Genomic DNA, 16,217 nt, shown 5'->3' on the forward strand with positions numbered 1-16,217 from the left:
AGCCCTGGGTACTTGGTATCTAGCTCTGGACCTGGCAAATGCTTTTTCTTGATATCAATTTGTAAATACCACTAGAAGTGGTTTGTTTTTACCTGGCAAGTACAGCCTGACACTTTCACTTCAGGACTATATGTTACTTTGGGACTATGTCAGCTTTCTGGCTCTGTGTCATAATTCAGTATTCAAGGACTTCTTCCTTCATTTTAACATCCCTCTGAACATGCTGCCAATTGGACCTGGTAAACAGAAAATATCAAGTACTCTAAATGCCTTATCAAAAAGAGGGAGATAAAAACCCATAAAAATTCAGAAGCCCGCCAGCACAGTGAAGTTTTTAGGGGTACAGTGTTTTGAGGTGTATCCCAGAATATCCCAAGTTGCTTCACCTTATACTCCTACCACTAACATACAAGGCTTCCTAGGCATCTTTGGGTTCTGGAGGCAATATATTTTGTATTTTAATGTGATTTTCTGGCTCATTTGATGATCAAACCCTTGGAATTACTTGTTTTGATGGGACCCAGAGCAAGAAAAGGCTGCAGATCCAAACGGCGGTACTAGCTGTCTTTCTGCATGGGCCTTGCAGCCCAGAAGACCCAATGGAGCCCAATGTAGTTATGATCTGTGGTGATGCTATATGGGGCCCCTCATAAGCACAATAGAACTTAGGGTTTTATATCAAAGCCATGCTCTCTTTTATATATAGTTATCCTTCTCTTGAAAAAGATCCCCTAGCCTGCTCCTGGATCTTAAATGAGACTGAACACTTGACTGTGGGACATCAACTGACTATGTGACCTGAGCTACCTGTCACGAACTGGATATTATTTCATCCATGAAATCATAAATTTGGGTATGTACAATGAAATGATGTGTTCAAGATCAGGCTCAAGCAGGTCCTGAAGGCACAGGCAAGGTGCATGACCGAGTGACTCAGACGACTCTAGCCACTACTACATAGCACATCCTCCACTATCATGCATCCAGCATCATGGGCAATACCCATAACTTGTTAACCAAGGAAGAACAAACTTAGGCTTTCTGAGGAGGGTTCTTCACAATATGCTTCAGCAATTATCATTCCAGTCTAAAGTGTCTTGGAAATGTGAAAGTGAAGAGAAAAAATCTCAGTGGGCAGATCTTCGAGTAATACTTCTAGTTGTATACTTAACCTAGGTAAAGAAATGTCCATCTATAGTATTTCATGGGCAATGGCTAATGGATTGGCCATGGAAATCAGTCACTTTGAAATAACTAGATCAGAAGCCTAATGACAAAGAGACCCGAGGCAGAGATATGTGAATAGACCCCTCAGGATAAGCACAAAATATGAGAATATTTATGTCCCATGTGATGTTTATCGAAGGGCAACCACTACATAGAAAACTTCCAGTGAGTAAATGGGCAGGCTAACTCATCCTGTAGACATCAGTCATCCCCTTCCCCTAGCACCCTAGTGCTTGCTCAGTGGGCTCTTCTATGAAGCAAATATGGCAGCAGGGATGGAAGTTATACATGGGCTCAGCAACATAAAATTCCTCACACCAATATTTATCTTGCTGTTATCACTGTTGAGTGCCTAACCTGCTATGAACAGAGATCAACGCTGAGCCACCAGTAGGGCTTCACATCCTGGGAGACACTAACTGCCTCGTCGCTAGTTAATTACATTGGATCTCTTCTCTAGTGGAAGGAACCACAATTTGTCTTCATAAAAATACTTATTTCAGATATGAAACAGAAGTTCCTTCCTATAATACTACCAACCACAATATTACTGACACTGTGAGAGCACAATATAACTTCTAAATGAGAAATTCATTTCACAACAAAAGAAATGTAGTAATGAGCTCATGACTATGAAATTCATAGGTCTTTCCATGTACCAAATCACCCAGAAGTGGCTAGCTTGATAGAGTAATATAATGACCTAAAAAACAGTCAGTTATTTGGCCAGCTGGAAGAGAAGACTCCGAAAGGTTGAGGTGCTATCACACAATATAAAAATGTACTTTGAATCAGTGATCAACATATGTGTTATTTCTCCCACTGCCAGTATACATGGATCCAGAAATCAAACAATAAATAAGATGGATTTCTCTGTTATACTTATAACCTACTCACAAAATTTTTATTCCCTACTCTGTAAACTTGGGCTATGCTGGTTTGGCAATCTTAGTTCTGGAAGGAATGTTTCTACCAGGCACACAAAATGGTTCAAATGGATTGGAAGTTGAGATTCCTTATAACACTAAACCAACAAGCAAAGAAAGGTTCCCAAAATGGCAGGGGTGACTGATCCAGATTACTTAAAAAAAACTGGGTTACTGCTACACAATGGGGTCAAAAAGAACTATGTCAGAAGCCCAGGGAATAGCTCTTAATATTTTTTTTTGTTCAAAAGTTGAAGCTAATAAGCAACCTAACTACTGAAGACTTAACCTTCCAAAATGAAGATTTAGCTACTCCACTAGATAGAGAGTCCTGACTAGAGAAAGTGCAAAGAAAAATGGAGTAGAGGAAGAAGTTATAAATATCAGCTACAGCTTCATGATGAGTTACAGAAATAAGTATCAAAGGACTCATGCAAATCTGTTTTCATTGCTTGTTCTGTATATCTTTGTACATATTAACGGTCTTTCCTTCCCTCTTCCCTCAAGTTCTTGCCTTTCCTTCCCTCAAGTTATATAAGAAAGGTTCATGGTGGTGAACTTTACAGTTTATCTTCAGGTTACAGAATATCCAGGTAGGACTGTGACTGAACAAGAAGATTTAACACGAGGGTCACCTGGGTGGCTTAGTCGGTTAAGCATCTGACTTTAGTTCAAGTCATGATCTCATGGTTCATGAATTCGAGCCCCACATCTCTCTCCCTGTCCCCCTTCTACACACTCTATCTCTCAAAATATAGAATTACACTTAAAATATAAAATTCACACCAGTGACTATAATAGTAACTGATGGAATCTTAAAATTTTTCCTCTTTTGGGGGAAAAGTTAATTCTCTTCATTTGTACAAAAAAAAAAAAGTTAAATCTGATAGAAGCATAAACCTGCAGTTTAACAGAAATTTAAACATGGATAAAGAATAGGTGTGAATGCTTAATAGCAGAAAGGGAAGATTGTGCTGGTTACTAACTGTAGGCACGCAGGTCTCTCCCCTCTCAGCTCACACACACACCCATCCTCCTATATTTTGTGGTTCTCCTGGGGCTGGGTTATTCAAACTACATTTCCCAGACTTCTTTGCCACCTGGATTCCTGTTAAGTTTGGTCAATAGGAGGCACTGCTGGGCGGTCTGAGGCAGTAGAGTTTCCAGAACTGTGACAGCTGTTGGCATTTGCTGCAGTGGCAGCAAGTGGCAGTGCCAATAGACCAGAGAGAGTACTTATAATCAGCAGTAGTTCTGGTCCAGGCAGCACCAGTTGAGCAGATCTGGGACCAACTACAATACTCTTTAAAGGGCAGCAGCAGGTACACTGTTAGCAACTTCTAAACTGAGATCACCGTCCCCTCTTTTTCTTTTCTGTCACCTAGCCCCATTTCTTCTCCTTTTTGCTCTTTTGGTCTTCTCACCAATTCCTGTTTTAGATTCACTGTTTGAAATATCTAGGCTGGTTTCTAATTTCCTAACTGCACTTTAATCAACCATTTTTGAATTCTTAATATTTCTCAGTTCTAGAATTTCTATTTGTTTTTTGTTTTGTTGTTTTTCAAATATAAATATGCCATGTCACCTTGTACAGTTTCTAATTCCAGTTCCAAGTTTGGCTTTTATCTTCTGGAACATATTAAGTGTAACTGTTTCATGATCTGTGTCTAATAATTCCAGTATGTAGAGTCCCTGAGGTTCTATTTCTATTGTCTATTGTTTCTGTTGTTTCTAATAGTATCTTGTCTCTTCATGAGTCCAGTTACCTCTGATTATTTCCTGAATATTGAATTTTAAAATTATAAATAAATTTAACATCTAAGATAATGTTTTCTTCCTCCAAAGAAGACTGACAAGATGTGGTGCATTAGAATCATGGATTATCCTAATCCAAATTCAAAGCTTAAAACTTTCTGGACCTAACAGAATCCTCAAAGTTTAGCTAGAGTACTAGGTCAACTAGTACTTACTCTTACAGTGCAGTCCTTCATGGATCCCAGCCCTTGGCACCCCCATCTTCTATCTTCTGGAAGTCCTAATTATCTTTTCAGAAGTATGTCAATCTGAAAAGAAAGCATCAGGGTTTGAGTAAAAAATATCAATGGAAACAGTTCTCTTCCTCTAGTTAAGAAAATAACAATGAGACTCAGAGACTTTATGCACATGATTTTTAAATTTTCTTTTATTCAGAAACTGTCAAATTAAATTCATAGAAATCTCTAACACCATCAAGGTTAGTTTTGCATTCCAGCGCATGAACATTTGTGAAAGACTTAGATGTAAACATCAAAGAAAATAATCATAACCAATACTTTTAAAACATAATTTTAGCAAATAGAAATGTAATTAATTTGAAGAAAGTCATTACCAACATTCAATTTTGCCTGATTCAAGCTCTTCTCTAGGGGTGGAGGGTCAAATATGAAGATGAAAGCTTGGAGAACCATCAGTGATGGTGTGGCAAACACTTGAGCACAGAAGAGTCCAGGTAAAATGAAGCACTAGCAGTTCTCTTGCAATAAAAATCAGACCCAGCTTCCACTCCTGCTACTGTTACAGCCTAGTAACAGTAGTCCTATAAGCAGCAGGTACCATGGCAATAACTTTTTTAATCTCCTTGTTTAGTAAATCAAATAAAGTGGGAATGACAGTCCCAAATTTTCAAGCCTATTTTCAGTTTAGCATACCAGTAGCCTAGCTTCTCCTTGTCATATACTGACTGTTCCCATAGAACAACCTAACTACATTTACCAGTTCTCCAGGAAAAAATCCTTGAGAACACCCTTGAGATAAAATACCAAAAATCCCCCCTCAGTAGTAGAACCCCATAAAATGATCATTAGGCAGGAATAATTTAATTACAAGGGTGTCTGAAGGTGAGACAATCAGACTGAACCACCACGATCCCAGAGCAGCGCTGTCAAGGAGCAATGCCGGCACGCTGTAATGTGCACTCGCTCATGTTTCCCATCAGCTAGGATTTTATAAACCGTCACTGTACTTCACAGATCGCAGTGAGAGGGATCTGTGTGGCCTTTCCCCCATCACTTGGCCCCTTATTTCAGAAGCACAGTTAGCTTTGTGAATACAAATATCCTTTCTGAAACGTAAATGCCTCCTTACGCTTTTGCTACAGATTTTAATGCAAGCCTTTATTTTACGGTTTCTTCTCTCCTTAGGTCATAGTAAATATATTTTAAGATTATGATACTTTAACAGATTTCCTAAAAAAATAAAATAATGGTATCTCAGGGCGCCTGGTGGCTCAGTTGGTTAAGCGTCTGACTTCAGCTCCAGTCATGATCTCGCTGTTGGTGAGTTTGAGAGCCCGCATCTGGCTCTGTGCTGATTGCACAGAGCCTGGGGCCTGCTTCGGGTTCTGTGCCTCCCTCTCTCTTTGCCCCTCCCCTGTGCATGCTATTTTTCTCAAAAATGAATAAACATTTAAAAAAATTTTTAATAGTACCTTTATATAATTTCTTCCATCCAACAAGTCAAGTTCATTTTGTGTGAAACATTTTTCCCCTTGTAAAACCAGAAGGTGAATTTTTCAAAAAAAGAATTTTAATTTAAATTGACCCTCTAGTCCTATAAGCAGCAGGTACCATGCTATCTGGGACCCCAAAGAAAGTGATCATAAATCAAGTTCTACAGAACTTCTTTGATCTGTATTTAAGCTAACAATTTATGTACTTTCACAAAGAAATCAGTGTTATATTTTTCCTAACATTCAACTTAAAACATTAGACATAATAAGCTGAATGGGGAAAATAGTGATCAAATGCTAAAAACGTAAACATGAAAAAAGTAAACACGAAAACAAATCTTTAAGAAAATTCATTTAATTATAAGAAAATTAGCCAGAAGATTGCACAGTTCCAAACAAACCCACTATATAAACACAAGGGCTCATTTACCATCATCGTCTTATATTTATCTTGCAAATAACATTCCATCTATTGAACCTAGACTTTGCTGGAAAAAACTGGAATACATAGATGTTTCTACTTTTTAATATTACATAAACAAAATTGGTTTTTGTTCCTGAAGTTAGAATGGTCGCTATCATTTTGCTTCAGAGAAACTTTAAAATTGTTCCCTTGTGAGGATTTTAATTAGCCATTCCCAAAACCCAGTGTGAAACACAAAACAAAACAAAACAAAACACCACTGCAATCTTACTAAAAGATTCCTGTCTTCCATTTCATTTTACCAGCCCAAGCACAAATTCAGAGAAAAGCTTCTTAAGTCCTGCAGCTTCAAATTCCTTTTGTAACTCATCCAACGATGAATACTCTTTGACTTCAAATGCCAGAAACCTGCATTATACAAGAGAAACTCATGAATATGCCTAGATTTGTCAGAGTATAATTATCGATTCAGTTACTTTTCCTTTTGCAATAGTACTAAATTATACCTTTTGTGTTCTGTCTGTACTTTTGTTTCAAACAGTACACTAATCATTTTCTCTTTGCATTTTTTTCCACTTGAGTCCACATCTACTTTGGAGGTTTTCTGAAGAATCAGGTACTCCTAAATGATAAATCAGTACATTAAAAACAGATGTTATTCTCAATCTCAAAGTCCCAGTTTTAAAGGAGCCATAAACCTGCTGGCTTATTTCCCTACTGAAAAAGTACCCCCTTTCTGAATCAAGCCGTAAGAGGGCTACAGTGTCTTTCTATACTAGGCAGCAGAATATGCTGAGAGAAGGAAGAAATCAAACTACACAGGTTTAAATCTGGTCTGCACAGCCTGCTAGATGTGATTCCAGGCTGGCTGCCTACACCCTCTGTGCTTCGGGTCCTACTCCAGGACATGGCACTCCTAACAGTGTCCACCTCATGGGACACTGTGACGATTAAATGAGTTAATAGGTGTAAAGCACCCAGAGGAGAGGCTGACACACACTGCTATGGCACAACTTATAGTCCCAACTACTGTCATTACTATTACTACTTCCGTGTCTGAAAGAGGTCAACAGCAACAGGCACACAGCACTTTCCATTCCAAATGGGATGGCATCTATAAATATGTACTTGTAAGTCTCCATCCTGGTCTGCAATCTCAGAAAATTTAACAGAGATATTTACATTAAATGGCATTTTAGGGAAAGCTAATTTAAAAAAGAAAACTCTTTAAGAAGTATAATTTCTCTACATTAGCCAAGTTCTCGTCAAATGAATAAATACTTGCTAATTGATTGATGGATCCAATCTGAGTAACAACATTTGCAGAACAGCTGCACTTAGCCTAACATTCCTGAGCTGGCTTAAAGATAAATCTGAGCCTTTCAGGGAAATATGAACAAGGAAATTAATTTGTGTTCATTTTGTCAGCCGGTAGTTTACTCGAAATATCAAGTTTTGTAGATATACTATAAATCTCCTTAAAATATCTGGTTCTTTGGTCAGACCTCAAACCAAGATTTAGAGTAAACTTTAATTATTTGTGGTATCTGTATGCTACAACCCCAGCACTCATCTGGTTAACCAAATGCCAATTACGTATTGTGATAAGTGCCTACCCTGAAAAAGCTAGGTAGTTATTTTACAAATCTTTCAGATTATAGGTTGTGCAAGCTTAATCTGTTTGAATAAATTCAATTGTAAGTATTCTTGACCCAACCTATCTGAAAGCATAAAACCTATTAAGTGATTTGTAGCACTTTCAAGATATAAAATATAATAAGCAGCTTTCCTTGTCTGGTGCCACATAAAACAGGTTAGATGAGTTGAGAATTCAAACTTGGAAAATCTGAAGATGATGTTTTTGAAAGCAGCTGCTGAGACAAGTCAGGTGGAAAGCAAAAGTTAGGTAGGTGGTGACAAGCTGACAGCCCTAACAATCCTACTTCCACGAACACTAAATCCTGGTTAGGAAGGACCAGCTCCTCTTTCCAGGTATTAGAGGAGCTAAATTAAAGTGTCAGAATGTGTTTTTAGCTGCCAAAAAGTTGAACCTTTCACAGACTACCCACCAATAGACACCGTGCTGTGCCAAAGAACAAAATACAAATATGCACAAACTTTTAATGCACATTTATAAAGTTAAGGCTCAAAGCTAATTACAAACATTCATGCACCATAGAGATTTTTTTAACCCCTTACTCTCATTATGTGGAATTTATTTTTTAAAGTTTATTTATTTTGGGGGGAAGGGGCAGAAATAGAGGGCTCTGTGCTGAGAGCAGTGAGCCTGATACAGGGCTTGAACCCAGAAACTGTAAGATCAAGACCAGAGCCAAAGTCAGACGTTCAACTGACTGAGCCAGCCAGGTGGCCCTGGAATGAGTTTTCAAATATCATCTACTTCTTCAAGCTTTGCAAGTTTGTAGATGTGATCAGAAGTTAGACATTCTTAGGAAAATGGAGATCCATTAACAGCATTTTGGCAGAAAACAGCCCAATTCATATTCAACATTAAACTTTCTGGCACCTTGATATTGCTTCTGTCTCCTTGTAGTAAAATCAGTATTATTTTGCCCATGAACATCAGTCTTCCTGTCAGCTGTAAATCAGAAGCCCACTTCTCCACAGTTTTGACGTATCTGGTCTTTGCTCTCATGTGATCTAAATGCAAAAGGGTCATCCACGGTCCCTCACCCACAGTGGGGCCTGCCGCACAGGTACACTTCTCACTGCCACTTCCAGTTTCCAGCTGGTTGAGGATGTGCCTGAGATTCTGCTGAGTCCACAGAACCAACTCATGAACCATAGGTTCCGACAGAAGCTTCTCTGCTTGCTTAAGTAACTTCTCTTTCACGGCCATGGACTGGGCCCGGGTCAAGTGCTCCGAGTGAATAGAGATGGCAGGTGGACATGAAGGGTAATTTGCCAGTAAATGGAACAGCAATTCTAAAGGTACATCCTCACCCACAAGTCCTTCAGCTTTTGTGAGAATTCTCAACACGATCCCATCTGTCTCTGGAAAGCACCCAAAAATAATTATTAGCCACGCATAATGTGATTCAAATGGAACACTAAGAAGTCAAAATTTGTGTTTCAAATCTACTTATTTTTCATGAGAAAACTTGAGTTATTTTGCAAAGAGACGCATAATACTAAGAGAGCCGTGAATTACAGATTATCTCCTTCAACCACACATATAGACTCAGGGATCCGTGCATACCGGCACCCAGGGTTCTCTGGCATCTACACTGCCTATTGTCCCGTTTTGATTCAGATTTCCCAGAGGGTTTCTCATCACAACTTTTTTTTTTTTTTTACCCAGACTTAGGTAGAAACTCACCTGGTAACTGGTCTGAGGTAATAAACTCATCTGAACATTCAGAGAAACAGTATTGTGTATATGTAAAAACAGTAATTAATTAAAAAATGATACAGTACATCCAAGGACGGTCACTGTGGGGCAGACCCAAGTCCAAGCAAACACTGAATGCTGTGTGGCTGCAAGGGCAGAAACACCAACGACTGTGCACGAGGCAGTAACTGCCTGGTCCCGCTCTTTTCGTACTTCAAATATATTAGTCTCAGTGTAACATGAAGGTAGCAAGATGAACTAAAATGGGGCGGACATCAATTCAGCCCTTTCTGGCTCCATCAGGGGGAGGGGGAAAGCACACACAGGACAGGAGATGAAACACTCTGCTCTCTTTCAGATTTGCTCCACTTCACCCCTCTGATGTGTTCCACACCACTTCACCCCACTTTTCAAAAAGTTGATGAAACGTCAGGCTGATTCATTCTGTAGGGGGCAAGAAGCACACAGATCAGAAGAGCAGAGTAGAAGAGAACTGGGTGCAGACAGATCTCTTTGAAGCTAACTTGCCTCTCTCTACCCCTACTTCTTTCTCCACACGCCCTGGTTCCATTCTCCTTCACAAGACAGGCAGGCAAACCTTTCTCATTTTCATACCTGGATGGCTGCCCAACTGCCTCAACAACTGGAACCTGAATGGGTCTCCCTTTAAAGAACCAAATGGAACATTGAAATGGCTTTCTAGCCGTCAGATTCCATTAATACAGAAGCTGTTGTCACAGACGTTGATTTGTACAGGACCAAACACATCTGCTATATAGAGGTTTTTGCCGTGTGTGTGTGTGTGTGTGTGTGTGTGTGTGTGTGTGTGTGTTTAATAGATTCTTCACTATCAGCTGCAAAGCATTACTATTTTTAAAAAATTTTTTTAATGTTTGTTTATTTTTGAGAGAAAGACTGAGTGGGAGTGTGGAGTGGCAGAGAGAGAGGGAGACACAGAAGCCGAAGCAAGCTCCAGGCTCTGACCTGTCAGGAAAGAGCCTGATGCAGAGCTCGAACCCATGAACCATGAGATTATGACCTGAGCCAAAGTCAGACATTTAACCAACTGAGCCACCAATGATGTGTATATCCGGATCCCCAGAACATGGCAAAAGGGCCTTTGCAGATGTAATGAGGTTAACGATTCTGAGACAAGCCCAAAGTATTACTATTTTAGACACCACCCAGAAACATAGTAACCATTATAAAGACCATATTAAAGTGATACAGCCAAAATTTGTTGACATAAATAAAATGCATTCTGTATAAAGAAAAATTCTCTAAATCTACTTTAGAACATTCCTCTACAATCCATGTTTCTCAAAACCCTTTCTTCCAGCCACTTATTTTTTAAATATTTTATTATTAAATAGAGTCATATGTCAGTTAGATTAGTACATTTCACTATGTGAAATGGGCATTAAAAATACACCTACAGACAACACATGACTGACTGAAAACCTCTTGGGAGCCCAATTTCTCTCTCAAGGGGAAGCTTAACTTCTGAAGATCTTATATACTCATCATTCAACAAATATTCACCTAAAACCTGTTTTATGAGTCTCATGGTAGTTTGAACTCTGTGGTACTTTCATACCAGCATTACTACGGTTGAACCAAATGAACTATTTTCCGCACATTGGAATATCTCAATTTTCTTCTTAGACAACAACTAAGAAGTAATTTTACAAGTTATAAGAAATGTTTAAATGTTACAGTTACACAGCTCTAAGCTTTATGTGGCTAGCTCATAACCCCGGGTCTCACAGGGGCAGAAGTCACTGCTACCTGTGGGAGGCTATACAATGGTCCAATGATGTGTATATCCGGATCCCCAGAACATGGCAAAAGGGCCTTTGCAGATGTAATGAGGTTAACGATTCTGAGACAAGCCCAAAATAGAATCACAAGGGTCCTTATAAGAGTAAGGCAGAGGGAGATTGTACCACAGAAGGCAATTTAATCACTGAAGCCAGATCATGATGTCGGCCTTGAAGATAGAGAAGGACCATGAGCCAAGGGGTACAAGAAATGCAGCTCTAGAAGCTGGAAAAGGCAAAGAAGTGGATTCACCCCTAGAGCCCCAGAGGGAACACAGCCCTGCTGACCACTTGACTGTAGCCCAGTGAAAGTGATTTCAGACTTCTGACTTCTAGGACTATAAAAGAAAATATGTGTTGTTTTAAGCCACCACATTTTTAGAAATTTGTTAGAGTTGCCACAGGAACTAATACTGTACCTGTGCCCACAAAGCAGGTTTTCCCTTCGAGCAAGAATCCCTTTCTGATCAAAACCCCGAACCCCAGAGTTCTCCAATCCCTGTCATGTAAGCCCGCACCTGTTCCTTCCCAGTGCAGATCACCGCCTGACAGAAACAGGCAGTCCAGGAAGAAAGTATGAGAAGGCTACTGAGCTGGCCATTTAAATCCTTACCAATTTTCATTTTCCTCTCCTAGAAATTTCTGGTCCTAGTCAGCAAATAGAAAAGCAATGGGAGAAACCCTGACTTTTGCCTTAGATAATCATAAAATTATTAGTGCTGAGTCTTTTAAGAAGTGGAAAGGACTAAAATTCTTCCTAATTGGCCTTGTTGGTTAAAGTGACTCCCTGCCCATTCCCCCCCACCATTCCCCCTGCCAACACACACACACACACACACACACACACACACACACACACACACACACTGCAGCTGCAAACTAAACTTACACAAAATGATGTCATCACTTCAGGAAACTGAAAAGCCCAATAACATATACCACTCTGCTGATATTTAATGTAATAATAAAATTACACATTCTTTTAAAAACTCATTTTCTCCCTTAAATTCTAGAAGTATGTATATTACCCCTCCATTTCATATCTTAGTTTGTACATGCAATTAAACTGGCTCTCTCTCAAGTCAGAATTTTTCATGTAATCACATGTACTGTCAATCTGATTTTTCATTAAAAAAAAGGTTCAAAAAACAAAGTTGTCTCTATCTACTTTAAAATTATTAGCAGCTTATAAAAAGCGATTAACAGAAAAATTATCATGCTCTAAATCTAATGCTAATCTGTCACTCCCTGGCCTCAAAAAAAAACCCGTTAGTAAGTTTAATTGACAAATTCATCATTGTCAATAAATATCTATGCCCTAGAAAACTTATGCTTGTCTTAGAAAATAAAAATTTTCCTAAGTTCGAAGTCTTGTTAATCTAAAGACCCCACCAAAAGATGTAGGTCTTGCCACTGGTTGATATTCCCTAGTCTTTTTTTTTTTTTTTAAGTAAGACACTCTGCCTTAAAATAAGTGTATCAATTCCAAAAGTAAAACACAAACTAACATAGGTTTCAAACCTTATTCTTCCTTACAGGCACATGAAAGAAATTATACACCTAACCACCCTCCAAACAACTGAAATTCAAACTAGAGAAATTCAAATTCCACAGCAAAGTTATTTTTAAGGATTTCCCCTGCCTCTCCTCACACAAGAAAACTTAATAAATGCTGTCCAGTAACAGAAGACATTGGAAAATGTAAACAATTTAATAGAATGAGTTCTTCAAGATTCATTTAGAGGCCATTAAGAAACCATATACAACTGGCTTTCCTCAGGCTTGCTTTTTATTTTTCAACTTTTAATTATCCTCAGAGTAAGACTTTGTTCAGAAAACCAGTAAGAGGCCCCCAGAATCCTCTGGTACTTCACAGCACAGGGTTTTCTTTCCTCTTGCTCCCAGGCAGCTCCCCACAAGCCTGCATCGCCCTCATGCTTGTTTTTATGTTACAGCTGGGTTTCAGGTGTCTAAAATGTGGTCAGAGAAAAAAAGGAAAAGGAAAACTAAAAATAAGGGAAGCTAAAAGTGGCAATCCCATCCTTTAGAAGTAAAGTTCAAGGCCGAATTGGTTTTACAGAGGTGAGCTTAGTACTGACAATCAGCGGGAAAGAGAGCCGAGCAGATTTAGAGGGGTCAGTGGGTGACAGTCATGATTCATTTTGCAAGAGGGCCCAATCCAATCTGAACATGAGTGTTAGCAGAATACAAAAATTTGCTCTGAAGCTACTGTGCAAGCATATCATACGCTATTGAGTCTTACACACTTCCCATATTACAACTTTTTGATCCACAAGATAATTTCCAGAAGTACAGCTTCACATATAATGAGCACTGACTTACACCAATACAATCTGTGACCCTCAACTATCTCATCAGGAAAATGAGGCCTTCAAACAATACCCATCTCCTCTATCTGACTGCTGTGTACGCATATACATGCACAGACACTCCCCTTCAGAATCACTCTGAACGTACGTTGGGGCACACCCATCTCTTTTCTCTGGGTGCTCATTACTGCTCTTTCACAAGTGTTATCCTCGCTAAGAATCACGCTCCTCATGCAGCAGCCCCATTACTATCAAGGAATGTGATATAGTGCAAGGGGGCACACACTCTAGTGCCTGGTGACTACTTAACCAGCCCAGCAGCTGTTAACGTCTCCGTGCATTTGAAGTATCAGGTACATGGCAGATGACTCCATTAAACCTGGCACCTGGACCTACTGCACTGTACAGAGAGGGGTAGAATATTCTTGATGTGGTCTGCCCACAGCCTGCCCTAACAGACAGAAGTGTGAGGGTTTACATAATTTGTAAGAAAATTTATACCTGATGCCTCTTACTATAACCACCATAAAGAGGCAATGTGCTTAATTTCCCTCAACTTCCCAGCACAAATTAGCCCAATATAACTGATTCTTCAATCTCAAGGCCTTAATAGTTGACCCTTGGGTTGATAGTCTAACCTTCCTGGGCTATCTCACACCAGAAGTACAATCCCACCCACAATGTCCCACCATGTTCTCCTGATTCCAGGGGCACTGTATTTGGAGAGAGGCCAGAAAGGAATTGGTGGTGGTAAGAATGTTCTGGAATCAAGCTTATATCCTCCAACCCAAACTGACAGTGCCTGTGCGAACGGCAGCCAGCAGCCCACTGTATGTTTATTGTGGACCGTTAAAGAAGTTCTTACCCTACCCTGAATTCCCAGTTGTGAACATCTAACACCCCTATTTCAATCACTGAATTGTTCTATTCTCCAATGAACCTTTCAGCAACAAAATGTCCTAAGTTGTTACACTGAATTCTTTTATAATTCAATTACTTATTGATGCCAGAACGCTGAATTAAATTAATTAGGAGGCATGGCTTGAAAGTCATGCTCAATTTAACAGCAGATAAAGGGTCCACAGTGTTCTCCCTATGAAGAAACTTTCTTTCTATGCTGACTTCTTTGGGTTTTCTCTGACCTGTAGGCAGTGTCTCACGCCCAGCTGTGCACTCATGACCCAGCCCACTACCATTTCATCCTCTTTAAGGTGTGATGGGAAACCATATGTTCATATTTCCAGGCTATTCCCAGCTGAGCCATAATGAAAGAATTTAGGAAAACTGATGATTTCTCAAACGGCCTGCCTCAGGCAGAAGTAATTATCAATAAAAAGTCACATGGGGAAAGTAAGATGATGAGGAATTATGAACGCTATCCAATAAGAAATGGGATGACAAGAAAACACTACAAGTAAATTCTTCTGTATGGATTTTTGTAAATGACTGTTTCTATAAGATCCAAGACAGGCTAGGCACGGAAAAGGAAAGCGCTCCTTGATCCCCATTGCTTTACACTGTCTGGAACATAGCAGTGCTCACATGAACACAGGTGAGCAAGGAAGAATGAATGAAAAGGACCAGCTCTGGCTTCCTGTGAGAATACACCACCAAATGATACCAGGAAACCCTGGTCCTACATGGCTTTCTCACAACACCCAGAACATTTCTAGACTACTTTCTTAAACGTCACAGGCAACTTTAATAGTTTTACAGAAGGCTAAATCCCATGCCAAATAATTTACATAATGTATTTAAAATCTAAATGAAAACTGAAAATTATCTGCACCACTGCACTTTCTCATAATCTGCAGGTTTGGTTTTTACTTAATAGAAGTCACAGCCAGGGACAGAATTAGCTTTAACTATCATCAAAAAATAGCCAAAAGAACCTTTCAAGACTGTAAGCTCCTGGAGGACCTGGGCGGTGTCTCTGAAACCTTGCCAATATTTACAGGGAATCAGTACTCGGGGGCTGAAAGATCAGGGAGTCCCCAAGAGCAACGGACAGCCACCTGAGGACTAGAAAAAAGCAAAAGAAGAGCAATCAACTTGGAAACGTGACCAAGAAAATGTTCGGATAGTGCACTGGGCGAATTCAAAAATTCATTCAACAACCATTTACGGACTACCATATGCCGGGCACAGTCCTGGGTGCAGGAGTTTTGTGATTACGTAACAGGGTGCCTGCCGTCCCGCAGCCTGGATCACTGAAAGCCCATATGCAGTTAAAACGGGGCGCCTGGGTGGCTCGGTCGGTTAGGCGTCCGGCTTCGGCTCAGGTCATGATCTCACGTTTCGTAGTTCGAGACCCGCGTAGGGCTCTGTGCTGACCGCTAGCTCAGAGCCTGGAGCCTGCTTCAGATTCTGTGTTTCCCTCTCGCTCGCTCTCTCTGGCCCTCCCCTGCTCGTGCTGTCTCTCTCCGTCTCTCAGAAATAAATAAAAAACAAAAAACTTGGGCGAGTGCCCGGAAGGAAATAATGCAGCGTTTACAAAGGGCAAAACGCAATTTGGGGCGGCAGGGTGTAAGCCGGGGGTGTCAGGGTAGGCCTCTTTCCAAGGTGAGATCTGAAGTCGATACGGCGGCCCGGGAAGCGCGGGGGAGCGCGTCCCCGGGGCCAGGCTCGGCGGGCGCGGCGGGGCGGGCCGG

At 40.2% G+C, this 16,217-nt stretch overlaps 1 protein-coding gene across 1 annotated transcript; it reads right to left on the reverse strand.

Annotated features, from left to right (window-relative positions):
- Nucleotides 1-5,977: 5,977 nt before the first annotated feature.
- Nucleotides 5,978-13,799, reverse strand: RWDD3 (RWD domain containing 3). Its single transcript, XM_029945798.1, has 4 exons — nucleotides 13,715-13,799; nucleotides 8,592-9,079; nucleotides 6,571-6,686; nucleotides 5,978-6,472 (listed from the first exon to the last, which is right to left on the reverse strand). Exons 1-4 carry the CDS (start codon nucleotides 13,797-13,799, stop codon nucleotides 6,358-6,360), a joined length of 804 nt encoding a protein of 267 aa, XP_029801658.1. The 3' UTR covers nucleotides 5,978-6,357.
- Between the last annotated feature and the right edge of the window lie 2,418 nt (nucleotides 13,800-16,217).

The sequence above is a fragment of the Suricata suricatta genome, chromosome 8 (assembly GCF_006229205.1).
Source record: "Suricata suricatta isolate VVHF042 chromosome 8, meerkat_22Aug2017_6uvM2_HiC, whole genome shotgun sequence".
NCBI classification, from domain to species: Eukaryota; Metazoa; Chordata; class Mammalia; order Carnivora; family Herpestidae; genus Suricata; species Suricata suricatta.